The sequence below is a fragment of the Octopus bimaculoides genome, chromosome 1 (genome assembly GCF_046866305.1).
Source record: "Octopus bimaculoides isolate indiv1 chromosome 1, ASM4686630v1, whole genome shotgun sequence".
Lineage (NCBI taxonomy): Eukaryota > Metazoa > Mollusca > Cephalopoda > Octopoda > Octopodidae > Octopus > Octopus bimaculoides.
This window is the reverse complement of record NC_142928.1, coordinates 70,103,087-70,123,599: the sequence shown is the minus strand read 5'-3', so window position 1 is coordinate 70,123,599 and position 20,513 is coordinate 70,103,087. Positions and strand designations below refer to the sequence as shown.

The 20,513-nt window shown below is 34.1% G+C and overlaps 1 protein-coding gene across 2 annotated transcripts; it reads left to right on the top strand.

Moving 5' to 3' along the window:
- Window positions 1-9,221: 9,221 nt before the first annotated feature.
- Window positions 9,222-19,913, top strand: LOC106877463 (uncharacterized). Of its 2 annotated transcripts, XM_014926368.3 has the most exons (3): window positions 11,873-11,919; window positions 14,416-14,446; window positions 19,041-19,913. In XM_014926368.3, exons 1-3 carry the CDS (start codon window positions 11,888-11,890, stop codon window positions 19,350-19,352), a joined length of 375 nt encoding a protein of 124 aa, XP_014781854.1. In that variant the 5' UTR covers window positions 11,873-11,887; the 3' UTR covers window positions 19,353-19,913. The 2 variants fall into 2 exon arrangements, with proteins under 2 accessions (XP_014781853.1, XP_014781854.1); XM_014926367.3 differs by lacking the exons at window positions 11,873-11,919; window positions 14,416-14,446 and adding an exon at window positions 9,222-9,507.
- The last annotated feature ends 600 nt before the right edge of the window (window positions 19,914-20,513 follow it).

Below are 20,513 nucleotides of genomic sequence, written 5' to 3'. Positions count from 1 at the left end.
GAAAATGTGGGTATCTAAATTTAGGAAGGGCGGGGAGGTTCTTAAATATGATCCAAGTTCTGGACGTCTTGAGACTGCCACCAGCGAGGAAAACATTTATGGTATTCAACATATGGCAATGCATTACAGGCTACTGGATATAAATCACCAAGCCAATGGTGTTAGCGTCACGCGTGAGAGATTTCAGAAAATTCTGCGAAACGAATTTAGCATAACGAAGGTTTTTTTCATTCGGTGGGCATCACATCTGCTCACATCTGACCAAAAGCGCACCAGCTCGATCGAATTACAGGAACATTTGAGGCAGGTCCAGCTGGTTGAGCTGCAGATTAATAGACAATCTGTTCAGCGGAAAGAGCCCTACTATCCAGCGCCAAAGAAGGCTGACATCGTTTCGTCTGCAGGGAAGATGATGGTCTCAGTGGTTTTAGGATGCAAAAGGCATTGTGCTCAATGACACGAACAGAGCCACATCATCATTGGATGATGTGGATCTGTTCATGTCATTGGATGATATGGCTTCTTATGGCTGTAATAAAAGGCTACCAAGAGCAAATGCACAGGAAAACTGATAAAAGTGTCCCTTTTCATCAGGGCAATATTCCCGCACACAAGTTATTAGTAGCAATGGCTGCTGTGCGTGACTGGTTTTGAACTGGTTGATCACCTTCCCTATTTTCCTGAATTGCTTTCATCTAACTGCCAAATTTTCCCCATCATGAAAAAACAGTTGGCTGGGAATTAGTGTCGCAGTGATAATGACGTCATATTTGTTGTTCATAACTTTTTTGACCAAGAGCATTAAAGTTTCTTCACCAATGGGATACAAAAATTACAACACCGATGCAAAAAGTAAGTGGACTTCATTTAATTACATCTATGAGAGTACTTTAGTCAACCTATGAACGTTTAAGTTTACATGGAATTGTTTCAAGTTTAACAAAAAGGGCAGCAGTTTTTTTTATGTGAGGGGAAAGTCGATTAAACCAATCTCATTACTTGACTGATAATTATATTATCGATCTCGTAATAGATGAAAGGGAAAGTCGACCACGGTGGAATTTGATCTTAGGACCTGAAGATTGAGGAAAAGCCTCTAAGCATTTTGCCTAACCAGCATCCTGTCGGCTCGCTGGCTTGATTTAAATAAAGAATAAGCACATTCTTTTATTTGTATTGAAACTGAAGTTGAAAATGCGTAGATGTAAACTGTTTAGAATCTCGTCGTTTCAATTGTACATTTAAGTAAAAATACAATGCCTTGTCTTAACAATGAGCACGCGCACACATACACGGTCTTGCGTTGATTGTGACTGAGCATTACCTTATGGGTACCCATGTCAATGGAATATTCGTTCATTGTAGATGGTAGATGTGTGTGTGTGTGTATGTGTGTTTGGGTGAATATGTATATATATTTAAGTCTGTATATTTTGATATTTCGAGTTAATTTGCAAATTTCTGTAATGGAACTAAAATATTTCTGTCGATAGCATTTTGAATAACTCTGTCGTTTCAGCTGTATTATAGATCTCATAAGCTATTACTGTCAGTTAACAATTCAAATAAGATACATAAGTGAACAAAACAGAAATCCACCAATGCTCTTACAAAATTTGTAACTAATATACGTATCACAATCTGAAGCCTTTTCTCTAAGTGAATTTAGATACAAGCCGTTGCAGAGAGTGGCTAGTAAGAAGATTTCATACATCCTACAAACCCCCTTCATTCCAATACATATTAGAAACGAAAGTGCCATATTATTAGCCCACACTATTTCAGTTTTTGCATTAAGTTACGTGTACGAAAAAAAATTGCTAGCTTACCACAATGGACTCTCTGTGGGGAATGCTTATGCACTCCGAATTGATACAATAATCTCATTTTTCTGAGTCCTGTAATTCTGGCAGTGATTTTGTGTGTTCAATTCGATCGAAGACCAAAATATGTTCCCGTATAAAAGATTTCTACTTTAGAACAAATCGCCTTCTACGAAAAATGTTCAATTTCATATAGACTTGACGCAGCCTAAGCTAGACCCCGAGCTATTAATAGAATTGATTAGCAAGATACATCTGAAATGAAATACATTTTCACGTATGTATTTACGTACGTGAATGTGTGACTAGTTGTACTGAGTCGTGTCCAAATTTCTAACAGATAGCAAGAGCGCTACACTAATATGCATTCTTAGTATGTGTGGTGTTTTCGGCTGCCATTTGTTTTTATGTTTTCATCTGTTTTAATGTACATATGGTTTCTTCTTTAAAAAAAGGAAAATGGTACTGAAAATGTAGTATATGCATTCTTAAATGTTTGTGTGTGTATTTTCGAGCTCCGAAAAATATTTATCAATATAATTTGACATTGCTGCAGGATACTTTATGTTCAGAATACATTTCATGGTAAATTTAGATTCACTTTTATTTTATTTCACTCCTAACAAGCTTAAAATTTTGAAAGTCTGTTTTTATTACAAAATGTCTTAGCGATTTATAACTTTAAAATATATTAATTAAAATTATTTAAAATTGCTTGCATCTTCAATGGTACACCGCATAAGAAACTTCTTACCAGAGAGTACAATTGTGTATATATTGTAGATGTAACGTTGTTCACAAATACGACAAACTTTTCATTAATGTGATGTTTAAAATGGCTTAGTTTCAATTTATATTTTCAGTGAAAAAGGATATGCTGACGAGAACCATCCTTAGAACATTTAAAAGTCACATACTAATTCGAAGATTAATATACATTATTTAAACTGTCAATTGCTTGAGGCAATTTCCTGCATAGTGTATATGAAAAGTTTACTAAATTTGAAAATATTTATCACGAAAATTTTATTCAAGATTCGTTTTACAACACTGGTCATTTATCTCCCATATAATCCCCGAAAATGAATACTAAGCTTCATATTATATATATATATATATATATATATATATATATATATATATATATATATATATATATATATATATATATATATATATATATATATATATATATATATATATATATATATATATATATATATATATATATCCTCTCCAGACATGTTTCGACTATTATTATACGCGGAACATATGTAGTCATTTAATTTAATTGCGCACGTGATGTGAGCATTGAAGCCTTCACCGAAGTTATTATAATATGAAGAAAATCGAAATATTTGGATAAAGTTTATCTATTTTGTTGCACAGTAATCACAACTGAAAATACATAATATAGTTTTAATATAACTGCAGAACAGAGCGAAAAGCTAGATAAACTCGCAACAAACATTTTGATTTCAGATCTACTAGACATGGATCACTTTGTCGCTTCGTGCATAGCAAAGCTATTTGCTGCATACAACTAATAGTAGAAACATATATATCGATAATATATAGTAGAACAGCATACGTCAGCAAATAGTAGAATAATATATATCAACAAATAGTAGAACAATATATATCAACAAATAGTAGAACAATATATATCAACAATATATATCATTCGTGGAGATACACAATGGCCCAGTGGTTAGGGCGGCAGTCTCGCAGTCGTAGGATCGCGATTTCGATTCCGAAACCGGGCGTCGGCAGGGGTGGTGGTGGTGGTGAAACCCGCTGTACTCTTTCACCGCAATTTTCTCACACTATTTCTTCCTGTTTCTGTACTTTTGTATTTCAAGCGGTCAGCCATGTCACACTCTGTGTCACGCTGAATCTCCCCGAGAACTACATTAAGGGTACAAATGTCTGTGGAGTGCTCGGCCACTTGCACGTTAATTTCACGAGCAGTCTGTTCCGTTGATCAGATCAAGTGGAACCCTCGTCGTCGTAACCGACGGAGTGCCAACGTAACATATACCAACACAGAATAACAGAAATAAAATCAATATATTCTCATGTCACGGAATAAAATCTAATCTATTTTTTATTTGGTTCGTTTTATAACAAATATATTTTTTCGTATTTACTCCTTCATTAAACTGAAAGGTTCGTACACTGCTATAAAGCGAATTAAAAAAAAAGACTTTCCACATAAATTAGCTGCCACATTTCGGCTATAATAGCTATATCATAAAGTTGGCTTCCCTATACAATATATAATGGTAAACGCGTTTTACGTTGAATTTCAAGTCAGATTTATAAAATCCAGTTATTCATTGATATGTCCAACAAAGATATTGCCGAAGTAGAGGTGACAATAATGCAATTAAATAAAAACAGACAGTGTGTTGCTATTTCAAACACACTAAAATTTTCTTTTCATTCGTTTTGCAAGATTCTTGATGTGTTGAAACATTTGTTTTGTATCTTGCAAGAGTCATTATGCATATAATACACACACGCAGGTTTTCCGCTTCATACAGGCAAATGCCGTGCAGATATGTATGTATGTATGTATGTATGTATGTATGTAAGCAGGTATGTACGTATGTATGCATGCACGTATGTTTCCTCTTCAAAGAGTTTAAGCCGGTCGCTAACAAAACGACAAAACCTTTTGATCCAAGAGGACGCCCGGTGTACGTAAATATGTGGGTGAGTTGGTGTATCGCTTGAACTGCCAATATATGCACTCAAGTGTGTGCATCTATTCACATAAAATCTCAGCTAGAGTGTTTGGGGAATTTCTTAGAAATCTTCACTATTCTACTGATAAATTCGTCCGTTTGATTTGCTCTTCCTCCGTGGAACCGAGTATTTTTAGGTTTTTGTGCAAATTCGTGGGTAAATGGTAGGTAATAACGAAAATTCATAGTTAGAATACAAAACATGTAAATTCTGCATTAATTCGCCATAAATGTTCTCATCTGCTGGGCAGCTGACCTCTATAACAGTGCATAACTTTTGTTCCCTGTCCCACAGAAAAAAAAAAAAACATCAGGTTTGCTATGTTTGCACCGAATTAATGATTTAATTGGGGTATTCCACTAGTATTCCTTCTTTATGTAAGATGTGAATACCGGCTGGTTCTGACATGTCTTTGATGTATACATCCGGGCCGTCCTTCCTTCAGATAATATTTTAAATATGTTTGCATCTATATTATGCTGATGATGTAGGTGATATCTTCGACACTGGTGTAGCAGAGCCGATACTCGTTTATCAGTACGTGGACGTTTGGTGGTATCCTTGTCCCTCTTATCTATAAGGTATCTAGTAGCTACTTCGTGTTTCCGGATAGCGAGAGCATACCCTTCTAGCAGGGATGAAATATATCTACTGCAGATCCAGAAGCTACTCTTCTTGTGAATATCACTGTTGCCCTCGAGTTTAAGGATATGAATTCATGCCTTGCCTTTTGCTGGTACGACCTAGGCTTCTCCTCCGGGCTTCTGTTTTAGAAGGCCAGTCAAGCCTCATTTCAGTATCATGAGGCAGTTGTATTCTTAGCGTACCTGTGCAGTAGTTACTCTTCGACTCTGAATTTGTTATTCTCACTTTTGAGTATACATGGTATGTACTTATTTCTTTCTTTACTGTAGAGAAGATGTCTGAGTTATACAATGAGACACCCAAAGGGTGTTTGGACTAAACTTATACATCTAACGACATCACTTCGTCACACATAAATCCTATCGTTGTCGCTGTTAATGTGGAAGAGTGTCCAATCTAATATCCAAATGTTGGTACTAGCACTGGTATTGCAAACGCATGATGGGATACGGTCTTGGTAAATGCAGATAGCTCAGAGTTCCATATTTTCCGGAGTCTCCAGGAGGTACTCTTTTTTTATTCTGGCTTTAGCCATAGCACCAACATATGAAACATTCTCATCATTAGAGATAGGTAAAACAGACAAACCATTCATATATATATATATATATATATATATATATATATATGTATATATATATGTACTCTGGCTGGTCAACAATCTTTGTTCGGTTGACTATAATGTATGAGTATCTATCTTGTCCAAATTCCATTCCTCTGTCTCGTGTGAGTTTTGTGATTAGTTCTAAGTATCTCTTGATGTTGACCATATTACCAAGATATAAATTTAGATCATCAACAAAAAATGTGTGTGTAGCATTGATTGTATTCTTTTCTGCATATCCCTACACTTATCCCTGACATTCTGTTAACAGTGCTGACAAGAGATTCACAGCCAGTACAAATAACCATAGAGGTAAACTATCGCACTGGAATATACCTGTTGATACGTTAATTCTGTTTGCAATAATAGGTGTTGCTTTAGTTGTTGCCAGTGATAACTTTGTGGACCAAGGGGTGGCCAGTATTTCAATTGTATTTACTATAGCAGGCGGTGCCTACGCAAGATATAGTGATTTTAGCACCCACAAGGAAGTCACATGAGTGAGCGATGAGTGCGTTGAACACCTTCTTGCTATATGATTAAGAGATTACGGTGATGTTGTTTGGATACCTTAAGGACAATTTGTTGAGGATGAACTGTTTTGCACAGCACCAGATTTCTTTCTTTCATTCTGCCTATAAATGAATTATCAGACTATTTGTTTGGCAGTGACCATGGAGGAATATACTCAGACAACCGGTGCACAGTTTGTACGTAACATTCAAGCATGCTATGGGCTTATAGTGTTGCGCCACACAAGTCGTTCATTTGGGGGATAACAGTAGCCCGTGCAATCGTTAGCCAATCCGTTATCTCTAGCTCAGTGTCCATTCCTCTTTTATAAAGGGATTCGTGAGAATTTCCCTGGAGAATGTGAGCTTTTTATAACAGTAGTCTATTCCTCTTTGCGAACATGTCTGTCTGTAATCGACACCATGTTGATGAGTATGCATGTATGTACGTATGAATGAATGAATGTATTTATGCATGCATGAATGCATGGATGTATATATTCATATATATATATATATATATATATATATATATATATATATATATATATATATATATATATATATATATATAGAGAGAGAGAGAGAGAGAGAGAGAGAGAGAGAGATTATTATTTCTAAGTCTCTATCCCTGAGTGAGAGAGTGAGAGAAATTAATAGCAATAGGAGAAAGAAAAAGAGTGAAAAAATCAGCTTTTCAACTCTGTGTGAATATATATGTGCATGTGTGTACGTGTACAAGGGAAGTATGTGAATGTTTTTATGTGTGATTATTATTTGTACCTTATGTGTATATTTTATATGCACCGGTGGGTTGTGTGTATGTATATATATGCGTGTGTGTGCGCGCGCGCGTGTGTATGTGTGTGTTTGTATACACAGATAGAGGTGTGACTATAGAGGCAGTCGTGTGTGTGTGGTAAGAGATTTGTATCCCAAATAGAATGCTCTGTTCCATTCTCACTGCGTTGCAGCTTCGACGTGTCTCACCTGCTAAAACCTCAGTCTGAGCAAAGCGTTGCAAGTGGGTTTGGGAAACGGAAACTGAAAGATGTCGAACGTGTATACGTGTATGAATATGTGTGGGCGGCTGTACGTGTCTTTGTGTTTGAGTTGGTCCTTATCATCGCTTGTCACTTGCTGTTGGTGCGTTTAATCTTCCGTAAATTAGCAATTCGGTGAAAATAATGTGGACCCTTAGAATAAGCACCGGGCCTTAATAAAGTTACATATACTCGGGCTGAGTATATTCGACAAAGAAAGTCTTTAAAATAATGATCCACCATCGCCGCAGTCTATTGACAGAAACAAATAGTAGATGAAAGTTGATCATATGCATGACCGCAGCCACTTGGTTGAAACCCATAAATAAATAAATAAATAAATAAATAAATATGTGTGTGTGCGTGTGCGTGCGCGTGTGTGTGTGTGTGCGTGCGTGCGTGTGTATGTATGTATGCTTGTATATATATATGTGTGTATGTATATTTGTATGTATGTATATATGAACTCTCGGGTTACGTCTAACTTTGTATAAAAAATATGTATTTAGATGTTGTTAGAATTATGCAGACAGTTTGTATTGCTTAGGGTTGTTCAGTTCCGTTCAAGCCGGTACATATCTGTAAATGCAGATAATTTATCGAGATTCGAAGACCTATACATGTAAATATGGTGCGATGTTAGAGAATGGATACATTTATTTCTGTTATGACTGTCCAAAGACTTTTGAGCACATAGTCTAATTCCTGTTTCTCCTTCTAGGAGCCACGAAATCTGCTCCAGCTTGACCTGCTTTCTTTCGTCTGCAAAATCGAATATTATTTTGGTGATATGCATTCGGATTGTTTTAGGGAGTTCATCGAAACCTTCTCAGATTTAATACTGATGATTGTGCTAAAACAACAGTTGGTGCACACAAGATGGTCAGTATCATCTACAATTAAGGAAAATATGAGGCTCAATCCTTAGCCCGAAGAAATGCTGCCGACCTATTTGTCAAGAAAATCTCATATTATTTCTTTCGGAATATTCGCGCGCGGAAATCGCAATTTGGCGTAGTTTACGATCTCATTGCCTGTAAAATCCATTTTCATTTCCCCGGTTGCTAGAATTTGGTAATTAAGCCGTGTTGATGAGTATTAGAATATGTCAGCAGGAATTCATTCTGACCTTAGATAATGTAGGTAACATCGATAGTAGCAAATACATGCCCGTTCAGTTTCCCTTTTGTCTTATTTATTAATACAATGGCGCGATTTCGTAGTGTAATCGTCTCTCTCTCCTTCCATGTGTATGCATATATATATATATATATATATATATATATATATATATACATATACACACGCACATATATATGTATATATATATATATATATATATATATATATATATATATATATATATATGTATATATATATATATATATATATATGTATATATATATATATATATATATATATATATATATATATATATATATATATATATATACATACATATATATATATATATACATATATATATATATATATATATATATATATATATATATATATATATATATATATATATATATATATATATATATATATATATATATATATATATATACATATATATGTGCGTGTATATATATATATATATATATATATATATACATATATATGTGCGTGTATATATATATATATATATATATATTGTAAATATCAGCTGTCACACTTGATATTGCAAAATATATCAAGCAAACTAGATAGATTCGAGTTGATCTGACCTAGAAGAGTCTGAATTGTTTTGAGTTTATTATGAAAATATTGAACTAGTCTCGAAATATAATTAGCGTTGTATATAGAGAATCATAATCTATATATTTATAGACAATGCCACGAACTCTTCTGCATGAACGTCACGTTTTTCAACTGGATGTTCTTTGCATTCATAAATGAACTTGACGTAAACGTTGAATTCCTATTTCGTTTATGACATCATATAATTTTATCAAGTATTAATCCTTGTATATTATTGTAAGCGGATTTTTTTATAACCGTAAAATTTCAAATATACCGCTGTCAAAATTGCTGGTAACTTATTTCAGATAATGACTAAGAGGAACATAACCAGCCCTTTCAGGTTTAAATCATTACTAGATCTACAAAAGCACCGGGCAAAGGTTAGAAATTTCTTTCAGCTAATTTTGAGTTTAGGGAAGATGAATATTTAAGTGTGAAATGAAAGTCAAATGCTGCTTCTTTGAAATATCACTTTCACTAGCATGTGTGATTGATTAAGTGTGTCATCTAAGATACAGAGAACATTTCACTAAATGTTTTTTATCATATTTCACGTGAGTCTTAACGGACATTTCTTCTGAAAAGTTAATCTGTTTTCATGGAACATTTTTGCTGGCATATGTGCATTAAAAAAATTCTCAGTCAGTCAACTATATACGGCAAGCTGTAACTTTTCACCTACTACAAAAATGTGTAACTTGCTCTCAAACATCTTTGCAATTGTTCTCAGTACATTAACATTCATATTGTCTTTCTCCGGCCAGACACAGGGCCGTATGCTCGTTTAACCTCAATGACTAGTGTTGGTATAGTTAGCAGTCAAATCATGTTTGGTTCAAACGATGTGATCGCTTGGACAAGAGCAACAACATGTCCAAAATCTGGCTTTAAGTTTACCTCTTCTGTATCCTTCAAAGAGTGACCCAAAGATCTTTCCTCACTTTGATAGTCTATTGTCTTCTTCTTGCTCTAGAGAAATATATCACGCAGTCTTTATCATTATTATTACCTCTCATCTTTCAAAATAGTGACCTGTTATTTTCACTACAAATTGTTTAACTATTTCGGAAACAAACGTTAGTAAGCACACAATTTGTGTCAGTTGTTTGGGTATTTGCTCTCACTACTGCTATTGTATAACCATATGTACTAGAGAGCTGTCATTGATTTATTTATCATTCTCCAGTACTCTTTCATTTTTAAGGATAATATCTTAAGTAGTCGTTCATGTGTTGCCTCACACTAACAAATCAGTTCATATATGGTACTCAAGTCATTTCACTTCTAAGATCAGATGCTTTTCATGATAATAAACCACTTGGTAGCGTTTCATATCGCATCCCGTCAGCACCGTTGGAAGCCTGGATCCAATATTGTTTCCCACGATATTCATGATAGAAAAGTCGCTTTATGATTAAGAGAGAGAGAGGGGGTATATATATATATATTGAGAGAGGGATAGAGAGAGAGGGATAGAGAGAGAGGGATAGAGAGAGAGGGATAGAGAGAGAGGGATAGAGAGAGAGGGATAGAGAGAGAGAGAGGGATAGAGAGAGAGTGAGAGAGTGAGAGAGAAAGAGAGGGTAAGTGCATATTAATCACTCCCATATATATGCAGGATAATGTTCGACTAATATCATAACCTAATCAAAAGCTGCGAGCTGGCAGAATCGTTAGCAGGCTCTGCAAAATGCTTAGCGAAGTCGACTTTGCATTTTATCAGGCATTGTATTAAAATACAATATTTTTTGTTATTCCATATATTCAGTTTTAAACATTCCTTAATTTATCCTGGAGAGGACAATTTTGAAAAGTATACACCTTTGTCTATGGTCAATGGTTACATAAAATTTAAACATAATGGAGCAGACATAGCTTCTTAGTAGCACAATAATAGGCACAAAAACATCTGCAAAATTTCTTCACCGTAATTAAACTAATATGTTATTCATATTGACTGTTGATGTTTCGTAAGATACTTGGAATCGATACTCGAAAGTTTAGATTTTATGCTACTCTTTGACATGTCTTCTCACTTATACCATTAATGTTCTGGGACAAATTCCTCATTGGCTCCAGATCTGACCCTCCTTTTCGACTGACCATTATAAAGAACTCTTAGTTTAAACATCATTATTGAGAATTATCAGTTTTAAGAGAAAACAACCGAACAGTATTTGTGTCATATAACTGAAGTAGGTTTAACATAGTTTTATACTTAGATGACCTAACAAATAAAGTACATTTCATGAGTATACTGAATTTTATGGTTGATATGTGGCGTATTATTTTAACAGTATACATTAATTAAATCAGATACAAATGATATTGAAAATAGTATACAAATCACGAGATTGAAGTGTCTTAGAAAATGGCAGTGGAAAACAATTTTCATTTTAATAGTGAAGAAAGAAATAAAAATCTACTGAATAGCTAAGTATTATTTTGAAATTCCTTGTATTGAAGTCATCGATCCTATTGATTTAAGATTGAAGAAACAACAATTCGCTAATGCGTGTATTTGCGTATGATATTGGAAACATAATAGTCGGTTAACGGATGAAAGAAAAGCAGAATAAATGAGTAGATGTTTAGAAGTTCTTTCAGATACATCGTGCGTGTAAATATATTGCAATAATTTACTTGATACTGGACTGTACATTAATGTAACCTCTTACACTTCATCTGCCTCTACTTACCAAGACATTTTGCAACGTTGCAGCAAGGCTCTCCATGAGAGATAAACACTTTTAATTTGAAATGTTAGACAATTTACTCTATGGAAGGAACAAGTACGTGAGATAAATAACTTATCCTTATTTATTATAATAGCAGAATAAAGGCTTCTATTTTCCGTGAGTATTAGGCATAAAGTGACGTGAGATATAGTGTGCTTTTAAAACAATGTCATTAAATATTTTAGAACTTTCTTTATCCTATAAACAGCAAATATATAACTAAAAATATGTTCATCGAGGGGGTCATAAGTATTGCTATATAAAATGTGATGCACAATGCCGAAAGTTATGCTAGAATTATGTAATATATGTAATATTATGGTGAAAATCGTAAATAATCTGTACTGGAAATTTACTATTGATTACATGTAAACATTGTTTGTATATTTTTCTTTACTACATGTTAATAGGTATCATATCCTAAAATATTCTATTGCCTTTCGTAATAGTTCGTAGCTCTCAAATTATATGAAATTGTCATAGAAATTTTCTGCCGTATATGATAAACTCCAAGGTCAGAAGTGCTATTTGTACGATAATGCTTTGTAGTAAAATTGTTAGAAAGGAAATATAACTTCAAGTTTCTTGAACAAGACCCAGTGACAGCATATATAATTGATCTATCAGCTGTGTGTTGATACTGCTGAATATCTCTCCTGAGGAAGCAATATTCTTCATAAGTTAAGATTGCATCCCAACGACCGGTCCTTCCCTTGAGAGCCAGGGGATTCTTTAGCTGTCAACTGTTATTGAAATTGTACAAAAAGCAAGTAATCTCCATGCAGGAGTATTACGGACGAGGTCTAGGCATCAGATACATCACTGAGCTCCTCCGCAACTACCATCTGAATGGTTTGCATAAAATCATTCTCAGACACGCGAATGCTTCCAAATGTTTGACAAACATAAATAATATATATCATATAAGTCTAGACAAGTCTCTAAATAACATGCATACATACATTTTGTCTTGACCAAAAATAAATAAAACAATGTGAATTTTATCAGTTATGTATTAATGATATTCCACAAACAAGAGAAGAATAAAATACAAGACACATGAAATATGTTCTCTATTAACATTTTCAGAGGAAAAACATGACATAATATACCTCTGGTGAACAATAGTTATAATTTATAAAATTTCGGGAATCAAGAGTGTGACATAAAGTGATAGAGACATTGAGATGCATTTGCCAATCGTAAATACCTCATAGCATTGAATCTCCGCCTATACTAACACGACATATAGGTGTACCAAATTTTAATGAGCGGTACTATGATTCGCCCGCGGTGTCGCTACCCTACGAATGAAGGACTCGCGTTTATTTGCATTAATGTCGATCTCCTTTAATTGGGAATAAACATTTCAAGAGTTCCCTACATACTCATATGTCTCCCTTTAGACATATTTATATATGCTTAGACTTTTCCTCAACATTACCAATTTTCTTGCTCTCCTAATGATGTCCAATATCATGTGTAGTAATATTTCCCTCTATGGACCTGCAAATATTGGCAATACACAACCATCAGTTAAATTTATAACAATGGATTATGAAAACCTGCATGTAGTAATCAAATTAGTATGGAAGCGATATAATATTATTCTGAAAACAGTTCATAGAATTTTTGACAAACAATGGAAAGCATTTTTCTGACAAATACCTTCGGAAGAAAAATTATTTGCAAGAAGCTATTAGTGTTAGAAAAAAATATGTAGTAGATTACTATCACCTCCAATGAATAGAAACAGATATAGGATATAATTTTCAAGAATACATTGCCAAAATAAATCAATTAAAAAGAATCGCGCATATCTTGGGAATACATACTATAATATGTGGACCTTTGTGATGATTTCTGAGACTAGAATGAAATTTCCAAGTTGACTACTAAAGGGGACACACACACACACAAACGAACACGCAAACAGACACACACACACGCACACACATACATATCAGTCATTAGATAAGTGCTTCCCCGTGGCTAAGAGTTGTTCTGACTATTATCTCTAGCAATACTGGTGCTGACTAGCGCTCTCAGTCACTTTAGTGCCGTCTATGCTTGTGCCCTGTGGTTGTAAATTGCGAATAATCCACCTAAATAATATATATATGTATATGTGTATGCGTGAATGTGTGTGTATACGCATATAAAATATGTTTGTGTATATACGTGTGTGTATGTATATGTAAGCTTATATATATGAATGTATGTATGTATCTAGCTATAAATGTATGTACGCATGTGTTCGGATAAATGCTGATAACTTTTATGTTAGTGGTAATATTACATTTACTTTTGTCTACAGTAATATGCTTCTCGTATCTTACAATTCATTTCCTCAAATAATATTTTTCAATCGTTGCAAGGGTTTTAATCTTTTAATTTACAATTTTGTGTAACATAATTAGCAATTAGTCTCTTCGTATTCAATAAATGAAAAGCTATATACTGGTTTGAAGAATAATTCCAGTAAAAGATTTAAAAATTGATTTTATACAGTGCTGTATCCTAATAAATTTTATCTAATATTTTTTTCAGTGTAACAGATTACAAAGTGAAATATATTCCGGTAATCAATATTCGATGCATCTATACATTTTAATATACACTTTTAAATATACTTTTAAGAAGAAAAGGAAAATGAGATGCCCGTTTCACAAGGGTTCACAGACTATGTATATAGATGTGTGTGTGTGTGGTTATATATATATATATATATAACTCCCTTGGCAAACAGGACACAGTCGTGTGTCGATAAGCCAGCTGGAGGAGATGTCCTCCTGGGGCTAAAAGCAACAGTAACATCCACCCCTAGGGGTCAGCCACACTTAAGTGGCAATATACTACACTTTATATATATATATATATATATATATATATATATATATATATATATATATATATATATATATATATATATATACATACATATGCATATACATGTATATATATATACATATATATATACATATATATATACGTACATACATACATACATACATACATATATATATATATATATATATATATATATATATATATATATATATATGAATGTATGTACGATTGTACACATGTATCTATATGTGTCTATATGTATGTATAAGTACGTTCTAACCGCTGATACTACTAAATGCTAGTACTAAATAGCTTTTTTTCTGTCCATTTATTCGGATATACAAACAACGATTTATAATAGTTTGTTACATTTAACTCGACTCAAAAACTCTGCTACTGTGCACCGCTTTTTTAAGGAAAACGTCTTTCTGTTTGTCTCTCCGTCTGTCTGTCGCTCTTTCTCTCTCTTTATGTATATATATATATATATATATATATATATATATAATCAATCAAGGTGCAAGGAAGGTGTGATCCAACAGGTAGAGTAGTCCAACAGGAACAGTAATCCGAGGTACGAAAATTCCAGCAATTGGGTACTCCAAATCCAGTTGAAAGGCCGGGATCCGTGTGAGCGTACGTTATATAAGTTCAAAAAAAGGAAAAGGACAAAAAATAACAACAACAAAAAACAACAACGTGACGACGTGATACAGATAGTGTTACTAGACGCTCGGGAAAGGACAGAGAGAGAGTATGACATTTCGAGCGGAGCTCTTCGTGGACGTCGGTGGGGATTTCTTTTCTTCCTCCGTTTTTCCCTTCTTTGGACTTGTTTCCGATCTGTATCATGTCCTCACGTTGTTGTTTTTTGTTGTTGATTTTTTGTCCTTTTCCTCTTTTTGAACTTATATATATATATGTAAGGAGAGAATGAGAAAGAGATAGAGAGAAATGTATACAAATATTATGTTACTGGTCTTTTCCCCCAGAGGCTGAGGCCGTGATAGTGCACCGCATTGCAGTGTGATTATTCCTGTACAATTTCTGGTGAGAGCTACACTTCTTTGTACTGCACGTCGAAATGAGCACACATCGAAATACGATGTGGGTTGATGTGGTATTTCAGATAAAAATTTTCTCAGACGCTGTTTGATGACTGCCGCATCAAAACCGCGTAAAACTCTAATGCTACTTGGCAGAATTTTGAATAGATGTGTACTCTCTGAAACTATATGTCACAGTGCTTGGTCTTTATTCTACATTGAGAAGACAGGTACTGTGCTAATATGCAGTACTGTCCATTTCGTTGGTTGGTACAGCTTCCATTTTCAATGCTTTGAGCTAGAACCTCCAGGATCTTTGATATGTTTTATCATTGCTTATTTTTAACGTCTTTTCTCTAGTGAGTAGAGCTTCAATTCCTTTATCCACTTTCGGTAGTGTATCTGTTTTACCGACTCAAGTGTCTTTTTGTGTAGTGTCACTCGATTGCCTCCAGTTCCACCACCAATTTGACGCTCTGTGCGTACAACAGTTGGGATTTATAATCCAGAAGACTGAGAGCATAATCGTCCAATTTAGTAGCATGGTATACTTTTTTCTAAGTTTAGAATGATCTCGGAATGCATCCAGCTCCTCGCCAGTAGAGTGTTGTCATCCTGGTAATATTATGTACATGGAGAAAAGGTGAGCTGGCAGAAAGGTTAGCACGCTGGGCGAAATGTTTAGCGGTATTTTGTCGTTTTTACGTTCTGAGTTCAAATACCACCGAGGTTGACTTTGCTATTCAGCCTCTCGGGGTCGATTAAATAAGTACCAGTTATGCACTGGGTTTGATGTAATCGATTTAATCACTCTGTCTGTCTTCTCTATGTTTAGCCCCTTGTGAGCAATAGAGATATAAATATGCACATGGAATATTGCTAGGTCACACACCGACACTTAGTCTGGGATTGTAATACATCCTGGTAGAGTGTTTTCCATTTGTGGTCTGTGTGTTTGTCGGTAATGCAGTGCTTGAAAATTTTCAGCATTGAAGTGCTTGTTGTTTTCATCAACCCACCTCTATACTGCATTCAGTTTTTTTTGCTGTTGTTTTTATTCTTTAAGTCATCGGGCTTGACTACCTGTGAAAGGTTTGCTTCATCAGCATAGCTATTAAGAATGGCTGACTACACGATTGACAGCATTCTGAGAGAGCGACTCAACGAACAGTAGCTGCCCTTATACAGTTCCTTGAAAGACTTAGCTGAGAGATGATGCCTCCCACTCCCTAGAGAAAACACTGCCTGATTTTTGCCTTTAAAAATGTGATACAGACATTTAACTTGGTTAACAGTGATACCAAGGTCTCACATTTTGAGTTGTATCATCCTATGTTCAACATTGCCGATGTACTTAGCAAAGGACATCACATCCGCATTTGAGTGGTTGAGCTGCTGTTTGAGTACCCAATCATAATGCTGTAGATGCTCTATGAAGCAGCTCCTCCGTGGACGTAAGTTTTGTTGCACGTTTGTGAGCAAGTTACTTTCTTCCAAGATCGACCTCCGTCTGAGAATGCATTCCTTCACCTTGCTAGCATTTGAAGATCAACCAGAAATTTTTGGCATCTGCTCTGCTTTTCCCTTTATGGGCAGGGCATATTATACCGTCTTTTCTCGTTATTGGAGAGTTTTCCACATGTAAAGAAATTCTGAAAATTGTATCTGCATTAATTTTGATTGGGCTTTCTTGTAAGACTTTACACGGACAGCCAGAAATAGTCCTGGACCCGTTCCTAAGTTCGGGTGCATCTTATTAATGGCAAACATTATATCTTCAAATTTAAATCAATTTAATCTATGGTTGGCTTTTTTCCATGGAGATATACGGTGTTTGAAACTTATCATATGTACTAGTGGATAGGTAAACACATTTTGAAATTATTTATTTAACACTTCAATATCTTCCTGGGATCCGTAGTTAGTTAGCTTACCATGTATTTGTACGCAGGCCATTTCTTTTTAAACCTGTAGAAGGCTCTAAGATTCATTTTTATTATTTTACACTGACTCAGTTACTCTTTTTACCTTTACCTTTTCTTTTTTGTTGTTGAGTCTGAATATATTTTCCATCTCTTTCACGAGGGATTTTTCGCTGTCATTAAGTTGCTTTAAATGCACTATGACTATGTCTTATGCGGAATCTCAATGTGTCATCAGGGTTGGTCGTGTGGTATCTTCCAGGATGTATAACGCAAATCTACAGTGAGGTTTTCTCTTCTCATTGTACAGAACACAGCATACACTGGGGCATTACCTATGTCTGCAGACAGCAGATGTGCCTCTCAGTACAATGTATATTGCATGATTGTAAACAGATAGATTTCTCAGGTTTCCATTCGGACGTACACACACACACGCACACACTCACACACACACACCCACACACACACACCCACACCCACACATACCCACACGCCCACACACATACACACGCACACACACACATATATATAGCACTTTCTTTGGGGACCAAGTTGTAGAGACGTATTTAGCATCATGCTAAAATGTATGTGTAGAAAGAGCACCACTATTATGCCATACATATATCTAAAAGTCCACAAAGATTAGATTCGAAAAGTGCTTCATGACTATGTTATATTCAAATGCTCAATGCTAGTGCCAACTGCGAATTCATGGTCGTATGATAATTATAAAATGTCATAGACTATCTAAGATAAATAAGCATGCAAAATATCTCTTTTTATGTTAATTGCCTTACATGTTGAGCAATGCTAATGCTACATACACACTAAAACGTCATTCTTAATGACAACATCATGTAGTTTCAGTTGTTAACTGGAATTTACCAGTTAAGTATGAGACATACTTTCTCTAATTATTATCTAATTATTTTGCTAATTCTGATGATGAAATTTAATTTAAAATGAAATTTTTTGATATACTAATGCTTGGTGGAAATAAATTTGTAGTTGTAGCAATTGTATTCCCACAGAAATTTGAGTTTCGATAGATGAAACGTAAAGGAGTCAGAGAAATCTCCCGTCATGTATCCCTCAATACAAGGTAGGAGAGAATTTTGGTGGAAGTTTGTATATGTGTGTCTATACATATGCATAAAATATACATAATCAAAACAGGTAAAGAGGCCTTAACGTGCAGATATAATTACACGGACGAAGTTATATTTGTTCGCACGAGGAATCGCATATCCAGTAGCCATTTTATACACGATATATGGCTTCTTTTAAATATAAAATCTTATTTGAATTATCACTAAACTTAATGTTTATATTATTTATTTATATTTATTTTCAGGTAACATTATGGAAGAAACTTTGTTTGTGTTTTCAAAGGGAAATGAAGAAGGCGCATTTAAATCTAAAATTTCTCACACGAGAGCGACGATTTATCAGAAAATTACGCCAGCTGCAAAAGCATCAAAGGCAGATGTTTTTAAAATTAACACGAGAGAAATTACGAGAACTGAAACGTAAATCAACTCGGAGTAAAGCTGTTCGTAAAATTGATAATACAAATCTACGAAAGAAAATTTTATTGAAACAATCATACAAAAAGTATAAAGCCACTAAATTTAGTGATTGTCCGATTGATTTGGAAATATCATAACTTTCGACTTGCAAACGTTTTGTGAACTTAAAAAATAAAAGAAGCGATACAATACAACACAAATTAATATATAGTAATGTGTGAAAATATATTCACACAATATATGTTCGCACAAATTTATATTGGACAAATGCATGACCAAAAACCACTTATGATTTCATGTAAAACACAATAACCAAATATATATAAAACAAAAGACGCTAAGTCACTAAAACAGTGTATTTTATGCAAAAGTTTTATATTCATTTGATATGTATTAATGGCCTATAATGTAATTTTCTCACCCGGTGCCAATAATGGTGTAAGAAGAAACACTAAATTCGTAGTAACTCTTAAACCGACGTTAATGTGTCTATACGACAAAATCTGAAACTAATATTCATATAATTCTGCTCGGAAAAACAATTTTAAAAACACTTTTCCGTGAGAAAAACTTGTTAGATCAAGTCTTTTTCATTGGTATCAATGACTTTAAAAATATTCTTACACATTTCGTAGATTTTATCGAATAACTATTTTACCTTATTCACTAATAAAAATGCAATCTCATTTTTTCTTAAACGAGCAGTAAAATATCTATTAAATTTTTGCCATAAATGTGCAACAATAATTACTTTGAAAACCAATCATCTAATTAATCAGTATATTATGAAATGTCATACGATTTTAAAATAAAATAGATTTTATGGAAAATTTCAAATAACACTTATAATTAGAATTTTGGTTTCTAACTTTCTAACGGATCCCACTTGCATATATTAAATAGTTGATACGATTATAAACATTTTTGATGAATTAGTATTTCATTTTGTTTAACAATCTCTGAAAAACAATACACTCTTAGGTAACTTTCTGGTAAATGGAAAAGGAAGTAATTCCGTTTTAATTCTATTTCTCCTACGTTATTAATGTGTTAGCTAAATTCATCAGCAACGATTTCACATTTTCTGTCTACACTAAAGGAAATTAGCTTTAACCGTAGCTGAAAAGAAACTGATGTTGAGGAAAATCAAAACTAACTACGAGACTTATTTCAGTTATGTAAATGATTCTTTAGTATTAAAATTCTAGACCAAGCATCCATAATACTGGTAATGATAACATGTGAACATCGCATAAGACATGTCAAATTCTCATAAAATCATTTCCAGTGTCACTTAC

Bases quoted from the DNA above. Each gene is read 5' to 3' on its own strand.
- LOC106877463 (XM_014926367.3), top strand. From the start codon at position 9,436: ATGACTAAGAGGAACATAACCAGCCCTTTCAGGTTTAAATCATTACTA. The intron at 9,508-19,040 runs GTTAGAAATTTC...ATTTATTTTCAG, and splicing joins TACAAAAGCACCGGGCAAAG to GTAACATTATGGAAGAAACT.